This window comes from Nerophis ophidion, linkage group LG17 (assembly GCF_033978795.1).
Source record: "Nerophis ophidion isolate RoL-2023_Sa linkage group LG17, RoL_Noph_v1.0, whole genome shotgun sequence".
In the NCBI taxonomy this organism is placed as follows: domain Eukaryota; kingdom Metazoa; phylum Chordata; class Actinopteri; order Syngnathiformes; family Syngnathidae; genus Nerophis; species Nerophis ophidion.
In genome coordinates, this window is record NC_084627.1 from 37,456,131 (window position 1) to 37,475,122 (window position 18,992).

Here is an 18,992-nt window from a genome sequence, read left to right on the forward strand (position 1 = left end):
TATTTACGTGGCTCACTTTCGGCAGCGTCTTCTCTCAGTCATCTTTGTTCTACCGGTGTAGCGTGCAAGGACGGGTATCCAAACTTTACTTAATACTGGAGAATGTGTCCCGTGAAAAACCGGCCATCTGGTCACTCTCTAAAAACTAAAGTTCCTTGGGTGAATAATGTATACTCACTACACCGGTATGTTTTAGCGCTTTCATGGCGAGTTTACTGACAGATGTAAGTAAGAACTTTACACTATACTTTATATTAAAAATGGCAACAGCGGAGGATGAATGTCCCATAACAAGAAGATAAACAAAAAGAAGACGCTTATCGACTATGGTGTTGACACGGACTACAAAGGATGGCACGGGCAATTTTTTAGGACTTATGCAGATCCCAAATACAGATCAGCAGGTACCAGAAGGTAAGAACAGTTGCTTTTGCATAATATTGCGAATAAAATGCCAGATAATATGTCTTACCTTACAATCCATCAAGCGGGGCTGCTTCATAGTGTCACGGCCAGGCCGCATTCCAATGTGCCCCTCCCCCCCTGTTTACCTGTATCTCACATTTTTTGTAAGGGGCGCCGGAAGTTGGCAGACCTGTCGGCGATCCTGTTCTGTCTCCCTGTAATGTATGTCTGCTCTTGAATGGGATTGTGCTGAAAATTTTAATTTCCCCTCGGGGATTAATAAAGTATTTGTGATTCCGATTTCTGATTCTGTTTCTGGTTTCAGTCTTTCATCCACACGGAAACAGTGTTGCGGTTGGTCTGAAGCCATAGTTTTTGACAACGGGGGTCTTCAGAGTGGAAAAAGTCGGATAACGCGACCTTGTGGTTATCGCGGGTAAAGGTGAACTATTACTTGTTGATAACAATGACATCTTTGTGTCATCATGTGACCAGAAAAAAAGAGCGAACAGCTACTGTTTGAATATATAATAATAATAATAATAAATACAAACCCCGTTTCCATATGAGTTGGGAAATTGTGTTAGAGGTAAATATAAACGGAATACAATGATTTGCAAAACCTTTTCAACCCATATTCAATTGAATGCACTACAAAGACAAGATATTTGATGTTCAAAACTCATAAACTTTATTTTTTTTTGCAAATAATAATTAACTTAGAATTTCATGGCCGCAACACGTGTCAAAGTAGTTGGGGAAGGGCATGTTCACCACTGTGTTACATCACCTTTTCTTTTAATAACACTCCCAACGTATAGGAGCCGAGGTAAACTAATTGTTGAAGCTTTGACGTTGGAATTCTTTCCCATTTTTGTTTTATGTAGAGCTTCAGTCGTTCAACAGTCCGGGGTCTCCGCTGTCGTATTTTACGCTTCATAATGCGCCACACATTTTTGATGGGAGACAGGTCTGGACAACAGGCGGGCCAGGAAAGTACCCGCACTGTTTTTTTTACGAAGCCACGCTGAATGTGGCGCATTATCTTGCTGAAATAAGCAGGGGCGTCCATGAAAAAGACGGCGCTTCGATAGCAGCATATGTTGTTCCAAAACCTGTATGTACCTTTCAGCATTAATGGTGCCTTCACAGATGTGTAAGTTACTCATGCCTTGGGCACTAATGCACCCCCATACCATCACAGATGCTGGCTTTTCAACTTTGCATCAATATCAGTCTGGACGGTTCGCTTCCCATTTGGTCCGGATGACACCATGTAGAATATTTCCAAAAACTATTTGAAATGTGGACTCGTCAGACCACAGAACACTTTTCCACTTTGCATCAGTCCATCTTAGATGATCTCGGGCCCAGAGAAGCCGGCAGCGTTCCTGGATGTTGTTGATAAATGGCTTTCGTTTTGCATAGTAGAGCTTTAACTTGCACTTACAGATGTAGCGACGAACTGTGTTTAGTGACAGTGGTTTTCTGAAGTGTTCCTGAGCCCATGTGGTGATATCCTTTAGAGATTGATGTCGGTTTTTGATACAGTGCCGTCTGAGGGATCGAAGGTCACGGTCATTTAATGTTGGTTTCCGGCCATGTCGCTTACGTGGAGTGATTTCTCCAGATTCTCTGAACCTTTTGATGATATTATGGACCATAGATGTTGAAATCCCCAAATTTCTTGCAATTGCACTTTGAGAAACGTTGTTCTTAAACTGTTTGACTATTTGCTCACGCAGTTGTGGACAAAGGGGTGTACCTCGCCCCATCCTTTCTTGTGAAAGACTGAGCATTTTTTGGGAATTTGTTTTTATACCCAATCATCGCACCCACCTGTTCCCAATTAGCCTGCACACCTGTGGGATGTTCCAAATAAGTGTATGATGAGCATTCCTTTAACTTTATCAGTATGTATTGCCACCTTTCCCAAATTCTTTGTCACGTGTTGCTGGCATCAAATTCTAAAGTTAATGATTTGAAAAAAAAAAAAAAAGTTTATCAGTTTGAACATCAAATATGTTGTCTTTGTAGCATATTCAACTGAATATGGGTTGAAAATGATTTGCAAATCATTGTATTCCGTTTATATTTACATCTAACACAATTTCCCAACTCATATTGAAACGGGGTTTGTACATTGCATGTGAGTTTCTTAGTGTGTGTGTGTGTGTGTGTGTGTGTGTGTGTGTGTGTGTGTGTGTGTGTGTGTGTGTGTGTGTGTGTGTGTGTGTGTGTGTGTGTGTGTGTGTGTACTTTGTCATGGTGTGCCGTCACTGTTTGTCGACTACAGGCAGCAGGTAATTCTCCCTTTGTCTGCCATTTGTGCCACACCAGGTTTTCTGTAATTTAAAGAAATGGTTCTATTGTTTTTTCTAGTAAGATGTTATGCTATTTTGTACAATAGAAAATAGCAATTTATGTTGAAATTGCGTGTGAATGCTAAAAAACTGAGGCCGAACTGAAATGCTAACAGGTAGCACGCTAGCCAATTCGCATCAAGTAACAAAATATATGACTCTACGTTGTAAACCCGAAAAACATGATAGCATACTAACATGCTAACATCAGCATGCCAGAAAAATAGGAAGAGCAATCTATAGAGAAACTGTGTGTGAATCCTGAAAAACGGAAGCCGAACTGAAATGCTAACAGGTAGCATGCTATCCAATTAGCGTCAAGAAAGAAAACATATGGCTAGGTTGTATACCTGCAAAAAAAGTAGGCATACTAACATGCTAACATTAGCATGCCAAAAAAATAGAAACAGCAATTTATGTAGAATTTGCGTGTGAACGCTGAAAAATGGAAATCAAACCGAAATGCTAACAGTTAGCACACTAGCCACTTAGAGTCAAGTAAGAAAATGTATGACTCAAGCTTGTATAGCTGCAAAAATATGCGAGCATACTAACATGCTAACTTTAGCATGCTAAAAAATATAAAGAGCAATTTATGTGGAAATTGCGTGAGAATGTTGAAAAGCTGAAGCCGAACTGAAATGCTAACAGGTAGCATGCTATCCAATTAAAACCAAGTAAGAAAAGTTATGACTCTAGCTTGTATACCTGCAAAAATATGCGAGCATACTAACATGCTAACATTAGCATGCTTAAAAAATAGAAAGAGCAATTTATGTAGAATTTGCGTGTGAATACTGAAAAATGGAAACCAAACCGAAATGCTAACAGGTAGCACACTAGCCAATTAGAGTCAAGTAAGAAAATGTATGACTCTAGCTTGTATACCTGCAAAAATATGCGAGCATACTAACATGCTAACATTAGCATGCTAAAAAATAGAAAGAGCAATTTATGTAGAAATTGCGTGTGAATGCTGAAAAACTGAAGCCGAACTGAAATGCTAACAGGTAGCATGCTATCCAATTAGCGTCAAGTAAGAAAATATATGACTCTAGGTTGTGTACCTGCAGAAAAAAATGCGAGCATACAAACATGCGAACATTAGCATGCTAAAAAATAGAAAGAACAATTTATGTAGAAATTGCATGTAAATGCTGAAAAACTGTAGTCAAATAACTAAATATGTGAGTCTAGGTTAGAGGTGTCAAACATACGGCCCGAGGGCCGGATCAGGCCCGCGAACAGATTTTATCCATTTGTTAAGTATAAAAATTAACCTGAAATTTTTGAATGAAATAAACAGCTGTTCTAAATGTGTCCACTGGATGTCGCAATAGCAATTCTTTGTGTCTTTGTCAATGATGCTACATATGTAAAAAAAAAATAAACCACATGATGTTAAGTACATCAGTCGAGGGAAATGATCAAACTACATAAATAACATCCCGTAATTTGATTTTGATATCATTTTTTTATCTCGATAGATTGAAAATGAAGACTAATGAGTTGATTGATGAACATTAACACATAATTTATATAGAAAATATAAATAACAACAAATAAAAATGGAATACTATTAAGCGCAACATGTACTGTTAGTGTACAAACCCAACAACATTATGATTTGTACAATTTCAGAATGTGATTGTTCTATTTTTACATTTTTAGTCTTTATTTTTAAGTTATCGTGCCGTAATTTATGCAGTGGCCCACTTGGGAGTAGATTTTTCTCCATGTAGTTCCCAATCTAAAATGAGTTTGACACCCCTGCTCTAGGTTGTATACCTGCAAAAAAAATGCTAGCATGCTAACATGCTAACATTCGCATGCTAAAATTTAGCATGTGCGAAATAACAACTGTTTTTTTTAGCATACTAACATGCTAACATTAGCAGTCCAGCCCACTTTGGAGTAGATTTTTGTCCACGTGGCTCCCAATTTAAAATGAGTTTGACACCCCTGCTCTAGGTTGTATACCTGCAAAAAAATGCTAGCATGCTAACATGCTAACATTCGCATGCTAAAATCTAGCGTGTGCGAAATAACAGTTTTTTTTAGCATACTAACATGCTAACATTAGCATGCTAAAAAAACAGAAAAGGGCAATTTATGTGGAAATTGCGTGTGAATGCTGAAAAATGGAAAAAGTTGAAAAAATGCTAGCATGCTAACATGCTAACATTCGCATGCTAAAATCTAGCATGTGGGAAATAACTAGAGCAGTGGTGTCAAACTCATTTTAGATTGGGGGCCACATGGACAAAAATCTACTCCCAAGTGGGCCGGATTCACGCAATTTCCCAAAAAATGCCAGCATGCTAACATGCTAACATTCGCATGCTAAAATCTAGCATGTGCGAAATAACAAGAGTTTTTTTAGCATACTAACATGCTAACATTAGCATTCTAAAAAAATAGAAAGAGCAATTTATGTGGAAATTGCGTGTGAATGCTGAAAAATGAAAAAAGTTGAAAAAATGCTAACATGCTAACATTCGCATGCTAAAATCTAGCATGTGCGAAATAACAACAGTTTTTTTAGCATACTAACATACTAACATTAGCATGCTAAAAAAATACAAAGAGCAATTTATGTGGAAATTGCGTGAATCCGACCCACTTGGGAGTAGATTTTTGTCCATGTGGCTCCCAACCTAAAATGAGTTTGACAACCCTGCTCTAGGTTGTATACCTACAAAAAATGCTAGCATACTAACATGTTAACATTCGCATGCTAAAATCTAGCATGTGCGAAATAACAATACATTTGAATCTGAGGCAAACATTTGCTAAAAAACCTAGCATGCTAACAGTTAGCATAGGTCAAGTAACGAAATATTTGACTCTGAGGTATATACCAACAAAAATTTTCTAGCATGATGATGATTCCCAGAGGGTTCAAACCATCTTACCTGGGTTGAGGACATGAAGGTCTTTACAGAAGTCATCACTTGCTCCGTAACCACCAAACATAAAAATCTGATCACCAACCAGAGCAAAATGCTGATCCAACCTACACACACACACACACGCACGCACGCACGCACGCACGCACGCACGCACGCACGCACGCACGCACACACACACACACACACACACACACACACACACACACACACACACACATTAATTTTAATTTGGTGCTACATTCAGCGAACCCTACTTCAAAATACTGAAAAGTCTCACAAGGGTGGAGGCGTTGAGCCGCTTGTCTTAACCGGTGTCCAGGTGTGAGACACTGAATCATGTTTAAAATACATAACATCATTTGGACATATTTAAAAAGGGACAAACGGTAAAAAATGCATGGATGGATAAACATTCCCATCCTGAGGGTTAAAGGAAAACTGCACTTTTTTGGAATTTTGCCCACATCTACGGTCCTCCAAAAAGGTTTCTCGTAGACATTCACATTGTCATCCCACTGGGTTGTGAGTTTTTCCTTGCCCTTATGTGAGCTCTGAACCCAGGATGTCGTTGCGGCTTGTGCAGCCCTTTGAGACACTTGTGATTTAGGGCTATATAAATACAAACCCTGTTTCCATATGAGTTGGGAAATGCGTTGGATGTAAATTTAAACGGAATACGATGATTTGCAAATTATTTTCAACCCATATTCAATTGAAGACATCATATTTGATGTTCAAACTGATAAACTTTTTCTTTTGCAAATAATCATTAACTTTAGAACTTGATGCAAAGCAACACGTGACAAAGAAGTTGGGAAAAGTGGCAATAAATACGGATAAAGTTGAGGAATGCTCATCAAACACTTATTTTCAAAATCCTTTTCAAAAAGGATTTTGAAAAGGATTTTAGTCCAGAAAATATGGTATGTCACCAGACGACCAGCCGTTGTCAAAGGCAGTAGCAAGGGCTATTCAACTTGAGTCTGCAGAAGCGTTAGCATCCCAGTTAACTGGCTCCTACCTCTCCCTTGCACACTTTACCCCACTGGCAAAGACCTAGATGCTCACACCCACCCCCGTGGAATATGTGGCTCTTCCTCCTACTCCACCCATGCATCAACCTGAACAGCCATTGGCCAAAGGTGGACCACTTCTCTAAAGTGTGCCACTCTGTGCCCGCCTCTGCCCCACTTATCACCCCACCCTCCATCATCAGTGGGCTCCTGTTCCATGCCATTCAAGTTTTGTACTGTTGTGCTGGACACTGCTGCCTCCAAGTCACTGCTAAATGAGTCTATGACCACACTGCAAAAAGTCAATGTTCAAAAACAAGAAAAAAAAATACAAAAATGAGGGGTATTTTATTTGAACTAAGCAAAATGATCTGCCAATAGAACAGGAACATTTGACTTATCAAGACTTTCCAAAACAAATCAAATCAGCTAACCTCAATGAACCCAAATATACCTTAAAATAAGTATATTCTCACTAATAACAAGTGCACTTTTCTTGGTAGGAAAAAAAAACTGAGTTTTTTGCTCAATATGTTGAAAAGTATTCTTAAATGGAGTCAATTGCTAGTGCAATCATCTTAGTTTAGTCTTTATTTGAAGGGACAATGTACAGAAACATGAACCTCCAAGACATTTCTGTACCAAATTATAGCTAAATAGCTCATTTCCATCTGCAGTCCCTGGCTAACTAAATTAAAGGGATACAAAAATTATGCAATAAAATGATGACAACAAAATCATACCATATCATGTAACCAAATTAAGAAAAGTCATAAAATGCCCTTTCGTGGACACATACTTAATATACAATACAACAACACCTTATTTACATCATCACCCAAAGACAATACATGCTCTTGTTCACATCTTTCATCATCTGTAAAAAGAACCATGATTTTAACAGACACACCTCACAATTTACAACAAAAATGCTGTCATGGATAGAAATAATGCACATCACGTTGATCTGTCAAACATAGTGCTTAGTGACCGTGTGAGCAGCTTTGATTGCTCCAAAGCCACTTTTTAACTTCAATTATGAATGAAGAGTAATCTGTTAGACTTTTCAAGTTTTCAATCTTGATATAATGATATGCGCTAGGCATTATGATTTTTGTTTCGTGCTTGAAGTAAGAAATTATTACTTTAAAAAAGCATTTTTATACTTGTGAGTGTTGATGACACAGCTTTGCAACAGTTGATATTCTAGTTTCAAGCATGTTTTACTCAATATAGGTCATCACATCTCAGTAACAAGCTGTAATATCTTACTGAGATCATTTAGGACCAAAACCCCTAAAAGAAGTACAAAACTCTAACATAAAATCTGCTTAGTGAGAAGAATGATCTTATCAGAAAGAAAATAAGCAAAAATCACCCTTTTTTGAGATATTTCATCTTACTTAGATTTCACTTTTTGCAGTGCAGGCGTCTCTCTCCATGACGGTCAAATTAAAGCAAGACTGGGTGTGCCACGAAGCCAAGCCCTCTGAGACACCTGGCCCACCTGACCAAGGTATGCAAGATGACCCTGTGCAGCCTGTGCCTCGTCCTGTCAGGCCCCCGCCAAAGGTCCTTCTACTTGGAGGACTAAGATCTGCTTAGCACTCAGCTTGTAAAACTTGTAGCCCATCTTCTGTATATTCAGTCTCAAAAATATAAGGATCAATCAATCAATCAATGTTTACTTATATAGCCCTAAATCACTAGTTTCTCAAAGGGCTGCACAAACCACTACGACATCCTCGGTAGGCCCACATAAGGGCAAGGAAAACTCACACCCATGGACATCGGTGACAATAATGACCCAGTGGGACGTCGGTGACAATGATGAGTATGAGAACCTTGGAGAGGAGGTAAGCAATGGATGTTGAGCGGGTCTAACATGATACTGTGAAAGTTCAATCCATAATGGATCCAACACAGTCGCGAGAGTCCAGTCCAAAGCGGATCCAACACAGCAGCGAGAGTCCCGTTCACAGCGGAGCCAGCAGGAAACCATCCCAAGCGGAGGTGGATTAGCAGTGCAGAGATGTCCCCAGCCGATACACAGGCAAGCAGTACATGGCCACCGGATCGGACCGGACCCCCTCCACAAGGGAGAGTGGGACATAGGAGAAAAAGAAAAGAAGCGGCAGATCAACTGGTCTAAAAAGGGAGTCTATTTAAAGGCTAGAGTATACAAATGAGTTTTAAGGTGAGACTTAAATGCTTCTACTCAGGTGGCATCTCCAACTGTTACCGGGAGGGCATTCCAGAGTACTGGAGCCCGAAATGAAAAAGCTCTATAGCCCGCAGACTTTTTTTGGGCTTTGGGAATCACTAATAAGCCGGAGTCCTTTGAACGCAGATTTCTTGCCGGGACATATGGTACAATACAATCGGCAAGATAGGATGGAGGTAGACCGTGTAGTATTTTATATTTGACCCAAAGTACCGTATTTCCCTGAATTGCCGCAGGGCATATAGTATGCGCCTGCCTTGAATTACTGCCGGGTCAAACTCGCTTCCCAAAATAATTAGCGCATGCTTAGTATTACCGCCTGGTCAAACTCGTGACGTCACACTTTTCCAGGTAATTTGAAATCGCATTAAGGGAAGAAGATTAAAAGTTATTCAGTAGGATTCAAGGTCCAAGCTTACATCACACTCAAATTTTTACTGCATACCTTTGATAAGTGCTGGAGTGAGAAGAGGTTTAAAAATAATTAGCGCATGCTTACTTTTACCGCATGCCTTTGGTAAGCGCAGGAGTGAGAAGAGGTTTTAAATTAATCAAGGAAATACGGTAGTCATTATTTTCCTTCATTAAGTCCTTCTTGATTATGAATTGAATTGAATTATATTTATATAGCGCTTTTCTCTAGTGATTCAAAGCGCTTTACATAGTGAAACCCAATATCTAAGTTACATTTTTCAAACCAGTGTGGGTGGCACTGGGAGCAGGTGGGTAAAGTGTCTTGCCCAAGGACACAACGACAGTGACTAGGTTGGCCAGAAGCGGGGATTGAACCCGGAACCCTCAAGTTGCTGGTACGGCTGCTTTACCAACCGACTAAACCGCCCCGATTAGTGGTGGTAGTTGTTGAAAGAAGTAGCCTTAATTGCTATACGCTCTGTAAAATCGATGCGCCCAAGAAAGAAGTTACAGTAATGCTTAAAAATGAAAAAAATACTGTGAATATTAGACGTTATCGTGAATTAGCCTGTTTCTACATACTTACAGCATGTATATAAAACATTGTTAGAGGGGGTTTAGAGGGCTTTATAGATGTAACAGGTAAATCCCCATTACCTGCATCGTTAGCTGCCTCTTGCTAGCAGTTTTTCACTATTGAAAACGCACAAGAAAGAGAAAGACAGGTGTATTCTTTCGTATGACGGGCAAAATTCCAAAACAAGTACAGTTTTTCTTTAAGTTAGTTATTACGAAAAAACTAATGATTGATCATTTGAAGCAGTGAAGAGAATGAAAATGGATCCACTGTGTATGTGGTTCTATTATTTTAACCTGTGTTGAAAACCATGAGGTCATCGGTTAGCGTTCCGGCCAGTGTGCCCCCATAGACGTAGATATTGTCTCCCACAGCCACGGAGCTGTGTCTCAGAGTTCTCACGGTAACAATCCCAGTTGTCAAGTAATCCCAGGTGAGAGACACTGATAGAAAACAGAAGATTCAGAACTATTCTAAAGACGAGGAATGTGCAAAAGCAGGTTTGAGGTCAGATCTGCTACATTACTGCTCACCAATGTCAAAACTGTAGACTCCTGGAAGACATTCAGGAGCTTTGGGATTGGACAGTCCTCCAAACAGATACAGTTTCCCTTTAACGACACTGAAGAGGATGAAAAAATGGTTACAGTCAAGTAAAATCTGTGTTGCCCTTTTACAATACAGATTTTTGTTTTAATTTAAAATATAATGCTATATTACCAGAGGGTGTGTCCTTCCCTGGCTGAAGGAACTTCTCCATTCTGAGGAATCTCCTCCCATTTTATGTCATCTGGGGAAACTGCAAAACTTTATTGCATCAATGCTGTAGCGCACGTATTATTCCGTCACTTTGTGAGTCTCCACTATTTCCACATTACAGATTTAAACCATTCCATCTAAGGGTAGGGGAAAAAGATCGATTTTTACAATGCACAACGATTCAAACGTGGACGATTCTGAATCAAAACAGAATCTGGTGAGGGCGGTCGCATTTTTTTCCGCACCCTCTTCTCCCAGCTTGCTCCCTTTGTTTTTGTCTTGTCTGAACTTTTTTGAAGCCTCTTTTTTTGCGCTATCCTCAAATCTAAACATCAGGCATGAGTATGATCAGCTGGACTCTCGACGCAATTGACAGAATCGTGGAAAACCTCTAGCTATTTGGAACCGTGATCGCCGGGCACTTGCTGATTGGGCTGGACATTGCTCTGGTGTATCGTCAAATTCATAAGACGGTGGCAGCCACTCAAGGAGCCCAAAGGCTGTTCGTCACAATGGATGGTTTGGGCAAATTGAATTTCAGAGCATCCAGCATGGACGAATAGAGCAGACAAGTCATTGTTTACGTCTGCTCGAGAAAAACAAACATCCTATTCTACGATTTGACTCTCTCGAACGGCCTTGACGCTGTGGAAACAGGACCAGGCTGTTCTGAAAAACACCCCCGAGGACACCTCAATGATAGACGCTTTTGACCTCCCTCCCTCCTCAACGACACCTGGAGTCAGACTTAGATCGGCCTCAGTCTAAAAAACATTACATTATCACACCCAAGACAATTGGGCATACACGCAAACACCCCCCACCCCCACCGCTTTTTCCCCTTGGTGTGATGGTTGGATGGCAGCGCTTAAAGCAGCAGGGCCCAAACTCCCCGCCCCTCTGTTGCGAGTTTGTCGTGATTAAATGTAATGTGTTTATGTGTGCATTGCACAGAGTTTTTTTCCCCACTCCAGACTGAGCCTCTTTAGGTGCCCAGTCTAGATTGTATTTTTTTACTCATATTCTTCCCCAGCATTTTACCTTTTCCCATCTTTTACGGGGCGCCTCGTGGCGATCCATCAGCGTTCCTGTTCTGTAACCCTGTACACTGTTTCTTTGTCTAATCTTGAACGGGTTTGTGCTGTAAACAAAAAAATTGTTGTACTTGATGCATTGACAATAAAGACCTACCTAAGTATAGTATTAACCATATCAGAAATTTATGCTGCCGACTGACAATTTACAAATACTAATCATTCGTGAGAGGGATCGGACAATACCAATACTAAATAAATGTGTTTATGATGAGTGCTATGGACAGTGTAACAATAGCAACACAATATCTAAACTCGTTCCTTATTGTCTTTTACTACATACATTTTTTAAAAATCAAAACAATCAATAGAAAAAACTTTACAAGAATAAATTGATCAGTAATGTGCCATCAGGCCCAGCAAGGCCTTCTCTGCTGGTCTAAAAGTATTCATAAAAATAACCACAATGTGGTTATTTTTAGTTTTAGTTTGTATCCAATCAGAATGCAGCTAGTTTATGTTGCCATGCTGTACGAAATCTCCCCAGAGCCTCCAGAATCAGTTGTGTCTGTGCACTGTAAGTGTACGGGCACATAGAGTGATAGACAAATGCTATAGCCAATCAGATCACTAGTTGTTGTCAGTAAGGCCTTCTAGCTGCCCTTACGCTGTGATTGGACACTCACTTGGGAGTCACAAGTGAGTATCCAATCACAAGTTGCGAAAACAGGAAGTTGCACCGGAGCCATACAAGCCATAAAAAGCCACAGAAAACTTACGGGTACTCAAAAAGAAGGAGAGCAAAATGTTGATTAGGTGGTAGATATATTTTTGCAAGGCCATTTTCAAGAAGGATACTTAAGAGAAAGTAGATCTTGTGAGACAGAGTGAAATGGTTTGCCCGCGACTTTCACACGAATCAACCGACTACGAGACAACTACTGATTATGAGCTGTACAACTGGCTTATACGGCGTTGAATGGGTTACAATTTTTTTTTCATATTTTATACAATTATTTACATTTTGACAGTACCACTAAGATATATTTTAATTGCTGAAGCAGGTTTATTGAATGTTAAATTCGCCGAAAAATAGATTGTTTCGTACACTGTTGAGGGGATTCAATTCCGAGTAGTGTGCAAGTGGGTTTCTGTATAATGGGTCATTTGATATGTATTGGATTGTATTTCTGGCTCATATGTATGTCAAAGACTCAATGAACAACTGCTAAAAAAAACTGTCAATAATATACTGTACAATTACATTACATAAGTAAAAACTACTATCTACTACTGTTTTAAATCATTTGGTGTTTGCTATCAAAGTATTCCTGTGTCCACAGAATTATTCCCTGAGTTTGTAAACATTTCCAAATATATATACATACAGTATATACATGTATATATATACATACAGTATATACATGTATACATGTATATACATATATATATATACATATACACATATACATATATATACATACATATACAAATACACACATACATATATACACAAATATACTGTACATACAGATACATATATACACATACATACATATATATATACACACACACATACATATATATACACACATACATATATATATACACACACACACATACACATACATATACACACATACATATATATATACACTCACACACATATATATATATACAGTATATATATATATATATATATATATATATATATATATACAAACACACACATACATATATATATTAGGAAGATGAAAAATATCAACCTAATTACTCTAGTATCAAGCATACCAGTGTTGCTACTGATACTTAGAATTTGCTTGATCACTGCTACCCAAGAATGAACAAAAAATACTCTCAACAAATGAGAAATACAATCTTAGAGAACAATGTAACTTAAAATATTTGCACTAACGCACAACACTTAAGACTTTCGGCATATCAATATGTAGAATTAATTAAGCAAATATGTCAAACAATGAACTAATATGATCCAGTTTAAGAAATTGTTCAAATCCAAAGTGCTTACAAAGTATAAGGAAGAGGAATACTGATAAAAACCTGAACCAGGTTGATAAATGACACATAATCCATCACAGTCAGTCAATTATGTAAACCGTACAGTAAACTAACACCTATTCATGTGAACTGTTTTGATGTCATTCTATTTATTAATTCATTGCTGTTGTGTTTAAGATCGAAGTGAACAATTGTGTGAGAAGTTATTTCCAGACATGAAAGGGGTAAGATTAAATAAGATCTGCTTCCTCCGACCCCTTCTGGGAAATGTTAGAATGGGAAGCTGTAAACATGTAACTGTTCGAAACATCACTTCAGTATTACCTTCTTTTAATCCTCATTGTTGTTGCCGTTTTGTTTTGGGTTTCTTCTTCTTCTTCTTCTTCTACTTTTTAAAATGTGTTCAAAATAAATATTTTCAATATAATTGTTGTTGCAAACATTCTTTTGTAGACCTTTGTGGATACTCCAGTCCAAATTTGAAACAAACCAAATCAATTATAGTGTGGTGTAAATTCTGGGTTTGTACCTGTGAGCATGTAGAAGTCATTGAAGTAAACAGTACTGTCCTCCTAAATTAGTCACGAGAGAAAAATTCACATGAAAAAAACCACCAATCACAAAATGTTTTTATTTTGTGTGAAGTCACCTCTTGGGTGATGTTGGAGGCTCCTCCAAAGAGAAAGGCAATGTTTCCCGCCACAGCTAAAGCATGACCATATCTGTCACAAAAACACAACGCAGGGAAGGAAATCAAACAACAAGCAACCACAGCAAAAAAGGATACACCCATCTGGAGGTCTTTCAGGCCAAGGACCTCAAAACTGAGAGTGAGCAAGGACTTGCTACCAGTGGTGTGACGTCAGGGCCAGCAAGGCCTTCTCCGCTGGCATAACATAACCACGAATCATGATCGTAATTAAAGATAAAAGTATTTTTAAATGTACTTTTCCTAAATTTTTTGGTTAGCGGGGGTGTGTACTGTAACCTCCCGGAAGAGGTAGTGCTGCAAAGGATTCTGGGTATTTGTTCTGTTGTGTTTATGTTGTGTTACGGTGCGGATGTTCTCCCGAAATGTGTTTGTCATTCTTGTTTGGTGTGGGTTCACAGTGTGGTGCATATTTGTAACAGTGTTTAAGTTGTTTATATGGCCACCCTCAGTGTGACCTGTATGGCTGTTGAGCAAGTATGCTTGCATTCACTTGTGTGTGTGTTTGTAAATGCAGCATATATTATGGGACTGTGCCGGCACGCTGTTTGTATGGAGGGGAAAGTGGATGTGTCGACAGGTTGCAGAGGACGCTCAAGGCACGCCCCCAATATTGTTGTCCGGGTGGAAATCGGGAGAAATACGGGAGATTGGTTGCCCCGGTAGATTTTCGGGAGGGGCACTGAATTTTGGGAGTCTCCCGGTAAAATCGGGAGGGTTGGCAAGTATGGCTTAGAACCTTTATTGTTATTTGGCATAGTTTTCTGCATGTTAAGCTGTAACTGTTCTAAAATAAATGTGTTCCAAAAGGAAGAGAGTAAATGAACATGTGTAAATGGTAGGGGTGTAACGGCATGTGTATTTGTATTGAACCGTTTCCGTATGGGGGTTTCGGTTCGGTTCGGAGGTGTACCGAACAAGTACACATGCAAACAGCGACCGGGCTAGGACAACAAGTAAAAGCCAGAGCTGGAAGACCCTGCTGCCTCGTTAAGATCTCCCGTTTGAGAACACTTTGGCTGCGCGATACAACAATGGAGGACGGAGGTTTGCCGACATTGTTCAGCAGCTGCTTCTGACAACACGTCAAACATGTGTTGCACCTTTCCTGCTTCCGGCTCCCAGACCGTTGTCGAGGAGCACTTGGGAGACACTCCTCCAGGGCTGATGTATTCTCGGGGTCAACACCCTTCACTCTACCCAGCAGTGGGTCTCCACAGCTCCGGACTCCAGGGTAAAGGAAGAGCCTGGCGATTGGTTGCAAATCGTGGCTTTATTGAAATCTTGCACACAGGCAATCCAACAAAACACTAGCCACTCCCTGCACTCAGCTACTGCTCCCTCACCTCGCTCACCCACACACTCACCTCACATCCTGTCACATATTAAAGGGTCACACACATACGCTACTCTCATAACACATGCTAACCCATTTGAAGCGTAACCATCCCCATTCAAGCAGCTTCTCCTCGGTGAGTCAGGCAGGGCTAAAACAATAACAAATGTTTTTATAGCAGCAGATTTAAGTCCATATTGCATTAAAATCTAGATTTTGACCCACTTCTATGGTGGAAGAACAATGAGCCCATATATCCTCTTACTGCCAAGTTAGCCAGGCTACGGGGGAAAAGAAAAGTGAATCTGAGGCTGAGTTGACCTGAAACTGTTTAATATTGCACTTTTTATATGGAGAAGAAAAGTTGTGTCATTTTTTTTAATCTGAGCAACAACTTGAGGCAGTTTAATGTTGATTAACGTGGACCCCGACTTAAACAAGTTGAAAAACTTATTGGGGTGTTACCATTTAGTGGTCAATTGTATGGAATATGTACTGTACTGTGCAATATACTAAAAAAAAGTATATGGCACACAATGGTTTGCCTCCCCTTTGGTCCCGATGACAAGTTGTCAAATATTTCCAAAAACAATTTGAATTGTGGACTCGTCAGACCACAGAACACTTTTCCACTTTGCATCAGTCCATTTTAGGTGATTTCGGGCCCAGAAAAGCCGGCAGCGTTTCTGGATGTTGTTGATAAATGGGTTTCGCTTTGCATAGTAGAGGTTTAACTTGCACTTACAGATCTAGGGACAAACTGTACTTAGTGACATTGGTTTTCTGAAGTGTTCCTGAGCCCATGTGGAGATATCCTTTAGAGATTGGTGTCGTTTTTTGATACAGTGCCGTCTGAGGGATCGAAGGTCACGGTCATTCAATGTTGGTTTCCGGCCATGCCGCTTATGTGGATTGATTGCTCCAGGTTCTCTGAACCTTTTGATGATATTATGGACCGTAGATGTTGAAATCCCTAAATTACTTGCAATTGCACTTTGAAAAACGTTGTTCTCAAACTGTTTGACTATTTGCTCACGCAGTTGTGGACAAAGGGGTTTACCTCGCCCCATCCTTTCTTGTGAAAGACTGAGCATTTTTTGGGAAGCTGTTTTTATACCCAATCATGGCACCCACCTGTTCCCAATTAGCCTGCACACCTGTGGGATGTTCCAAACAAGTATTTGATGAGCATTCCTCAACTTTATAAATATTTATTGCCACCTTTCCCAACTTCTTTGTGACGTGTTGCTGGCATCAAATTCTAAAGTTATGATTATTTGCAACAACAAAAAAATGTTTATCAAATTTGTTGTCTTTGTAGCATATTCAACTGAATATGGGTTGAAAATGATTTGCAAATCATTGTATTCCGTTTATATTTACATCTAACACAATTTCCTAACTCATACGGAAACAGGGTTTGTATATTTGTACCATTTATTGATTAACGTGGACCCCGACTTAAACAAGTTGAAAAACGTATTCGGGTGTTACCATTTAGTGGTCATTTGTACAGAATATGTACTGTACTGTGCAATCTAATAATAAAAGTTTCAATCAATCAATCAATCTATCAAGAGTGCAGGTTTAAAGTCTTCGCTATAAAGAAACAATGCAACCCACCTGGGACTTGGGACCTGCCCCTTCATCTCTTTCTCCACCCAGTGTCCGCTGGCCAAGGCCATCTTTCTGTGTACACACATATAACTATTAAAGACAAGAGGAATATTCCAACAATGAGTCAGTAAAAGCAGGTAGTACCAATAACTTATCTACAAAGAGTCACATTTTGTGTCCCACAACTAAACGTGCCATTTTTTTAACAGTTGGTATTACAGTATTTGCTCTTAGTGGGATGAAACCTACCTTAGTTTAGCTTCGGGGCTGATCTTTTTTGGCTACCCAAAAGAAAATATTCACTTGACGCTGCACTAAACCACAGATGGCTGCTCAAGTGACAGGCAGGCAACACTTTCCTCCGCAGGTAACCTAGTTGCCTAGCAATGCCAACAAACATAGTGACTGAACTGAGCAATTTGACCTGGGGTGTCCACATTTTTTGACTTGAGGGCCACATTGGGCTAAAAAAAATTTGGCCGGCTGCATGTAAGGTAACAATTTATATACAAATATGTACAACCTATACATGAAAATGTGTACATATATAAATACAAATTGTATTAATATATGATATACATGTATTCATCCATCCATTTTGTACCGCTTGTTACTCTTGGGGATACAGAGTTAGGGTTAGGGCCAGTTAGTGTTGCCAATCAGCCTAACCCCAGGTGCATATATACATATATACATATATACATATATATATATATATATATATATATATATATATATATATATATATATATACAAACCCCGTTGGGAAATTGTGTTAGATGTAAATATAAACGGAATACAATGATTTGCAAGTCATTTTCAACCCATATTCAGTTGAATATGCTACAAAGACAACATAGTTGATGTTAAAACTAAAAAAAACATGGTTTTTTTTGTGCAAATAATCATTAACTTTAGAATTTGATGCCAGAAACACGTGACAAAAAAGTTTAGAAAGGTGGCAATAAATACTGATAAAGTTGAGTAGTGCTCATCAAACACTTATTTGGAACATCCCACAGGTGTGCAGGCTAATTGGGAACAGGTGTGTGCCATGATTGGGTATGAAAACAGCTTGCATGAAATCCTAAGTCATTCACAAATAAGGATGGGGCGAGGGTCACCAATTCGTAAGCAAATTGTCGAACAATTTTAGAACAACATTTCTCAACGAACTATTGCAAGGAATTTAGGGATTTTACCATCTACGGTCCGTAAAATCATCAAAAGGTGCAGAGAATCTGGAGAAATGACTGCACGTATGCGATGATATTACGGACCTTTGATCCCTCAGGCGGTACTGCATCAAAAACCGACATCAGTCTGTAAAGGATATCACCACATGGGCTCAGGAACAATTCATAAAACCACTGTCAGTAACTACAGTTGGTCGCTACATCTGTAAGTGCAAGTTAAATCTCTACTATGCAAAGCGAAAGCCATTTATCAACAACACAAAGGAACGCCGCCGGCTTCGCTGGGCCCGAGCTCATCTATGATGGACTGATGCAAAGTGGAAAAGTGTTCTGTGGTCTGACGAGTCCACATTTCAAATTATATTTGGAACCAGTGGACGTGGTGTCCTCTGGAACAAAGAGTAAAATAACCAT

The 18,992-nt window shown here is 39.4% G+C and overlaps 1 protein-coding gene across 1 annotated transcript in view; it reads right to left on the reverse strand.

The window, feature by feature from the left end:
* Positions 1-17,586, reverse strand: part of zmp:0000001301 (uncharacterized) — a 44,139-nt gene extending 26,553 nt beyond the window's left edge. The window contains exons 1-9 of the mRNA XM_061877241.1: positions 17,389-17,586; positions 14,370-14,442; positions 14,250-14,289; positions 10,629-10,707; positions 10,442-10,530; positions 10,205-10,351; positions 5,958-6,009; positions 5,684-5,784; positions 2,665-2,750 (exon numbers count right to left, since the gene is read on the reverse strand). Coding sequence (XP_061733225.1) covers positions 2,665-2,750; positions 5,684-5,784; positions 5,958-6,009; positions 10,205-10,351; positions 10,442-10,530; positions 10,629-10,707; positions 14,250-14,289; positions 14,370-14,442; positions 17,389-17,468 — 747 coding nt within the window. The 5' untranslated portion in view covers positions 17,469-17,586. The remainder of the gene's footprint in view (positions 1-2,664; positions 2,751-5,683; positions 5,785-5,957; positions 6,010-10,204; positions 10,352-10,441; positions 10,531-10,628; positions 10,708-14,249; positions 14,290-14,369; positions 14,443-17,388) is intronic.
* Positions 17,587-18,992: the final 1,406 nt, after the last annotated feature.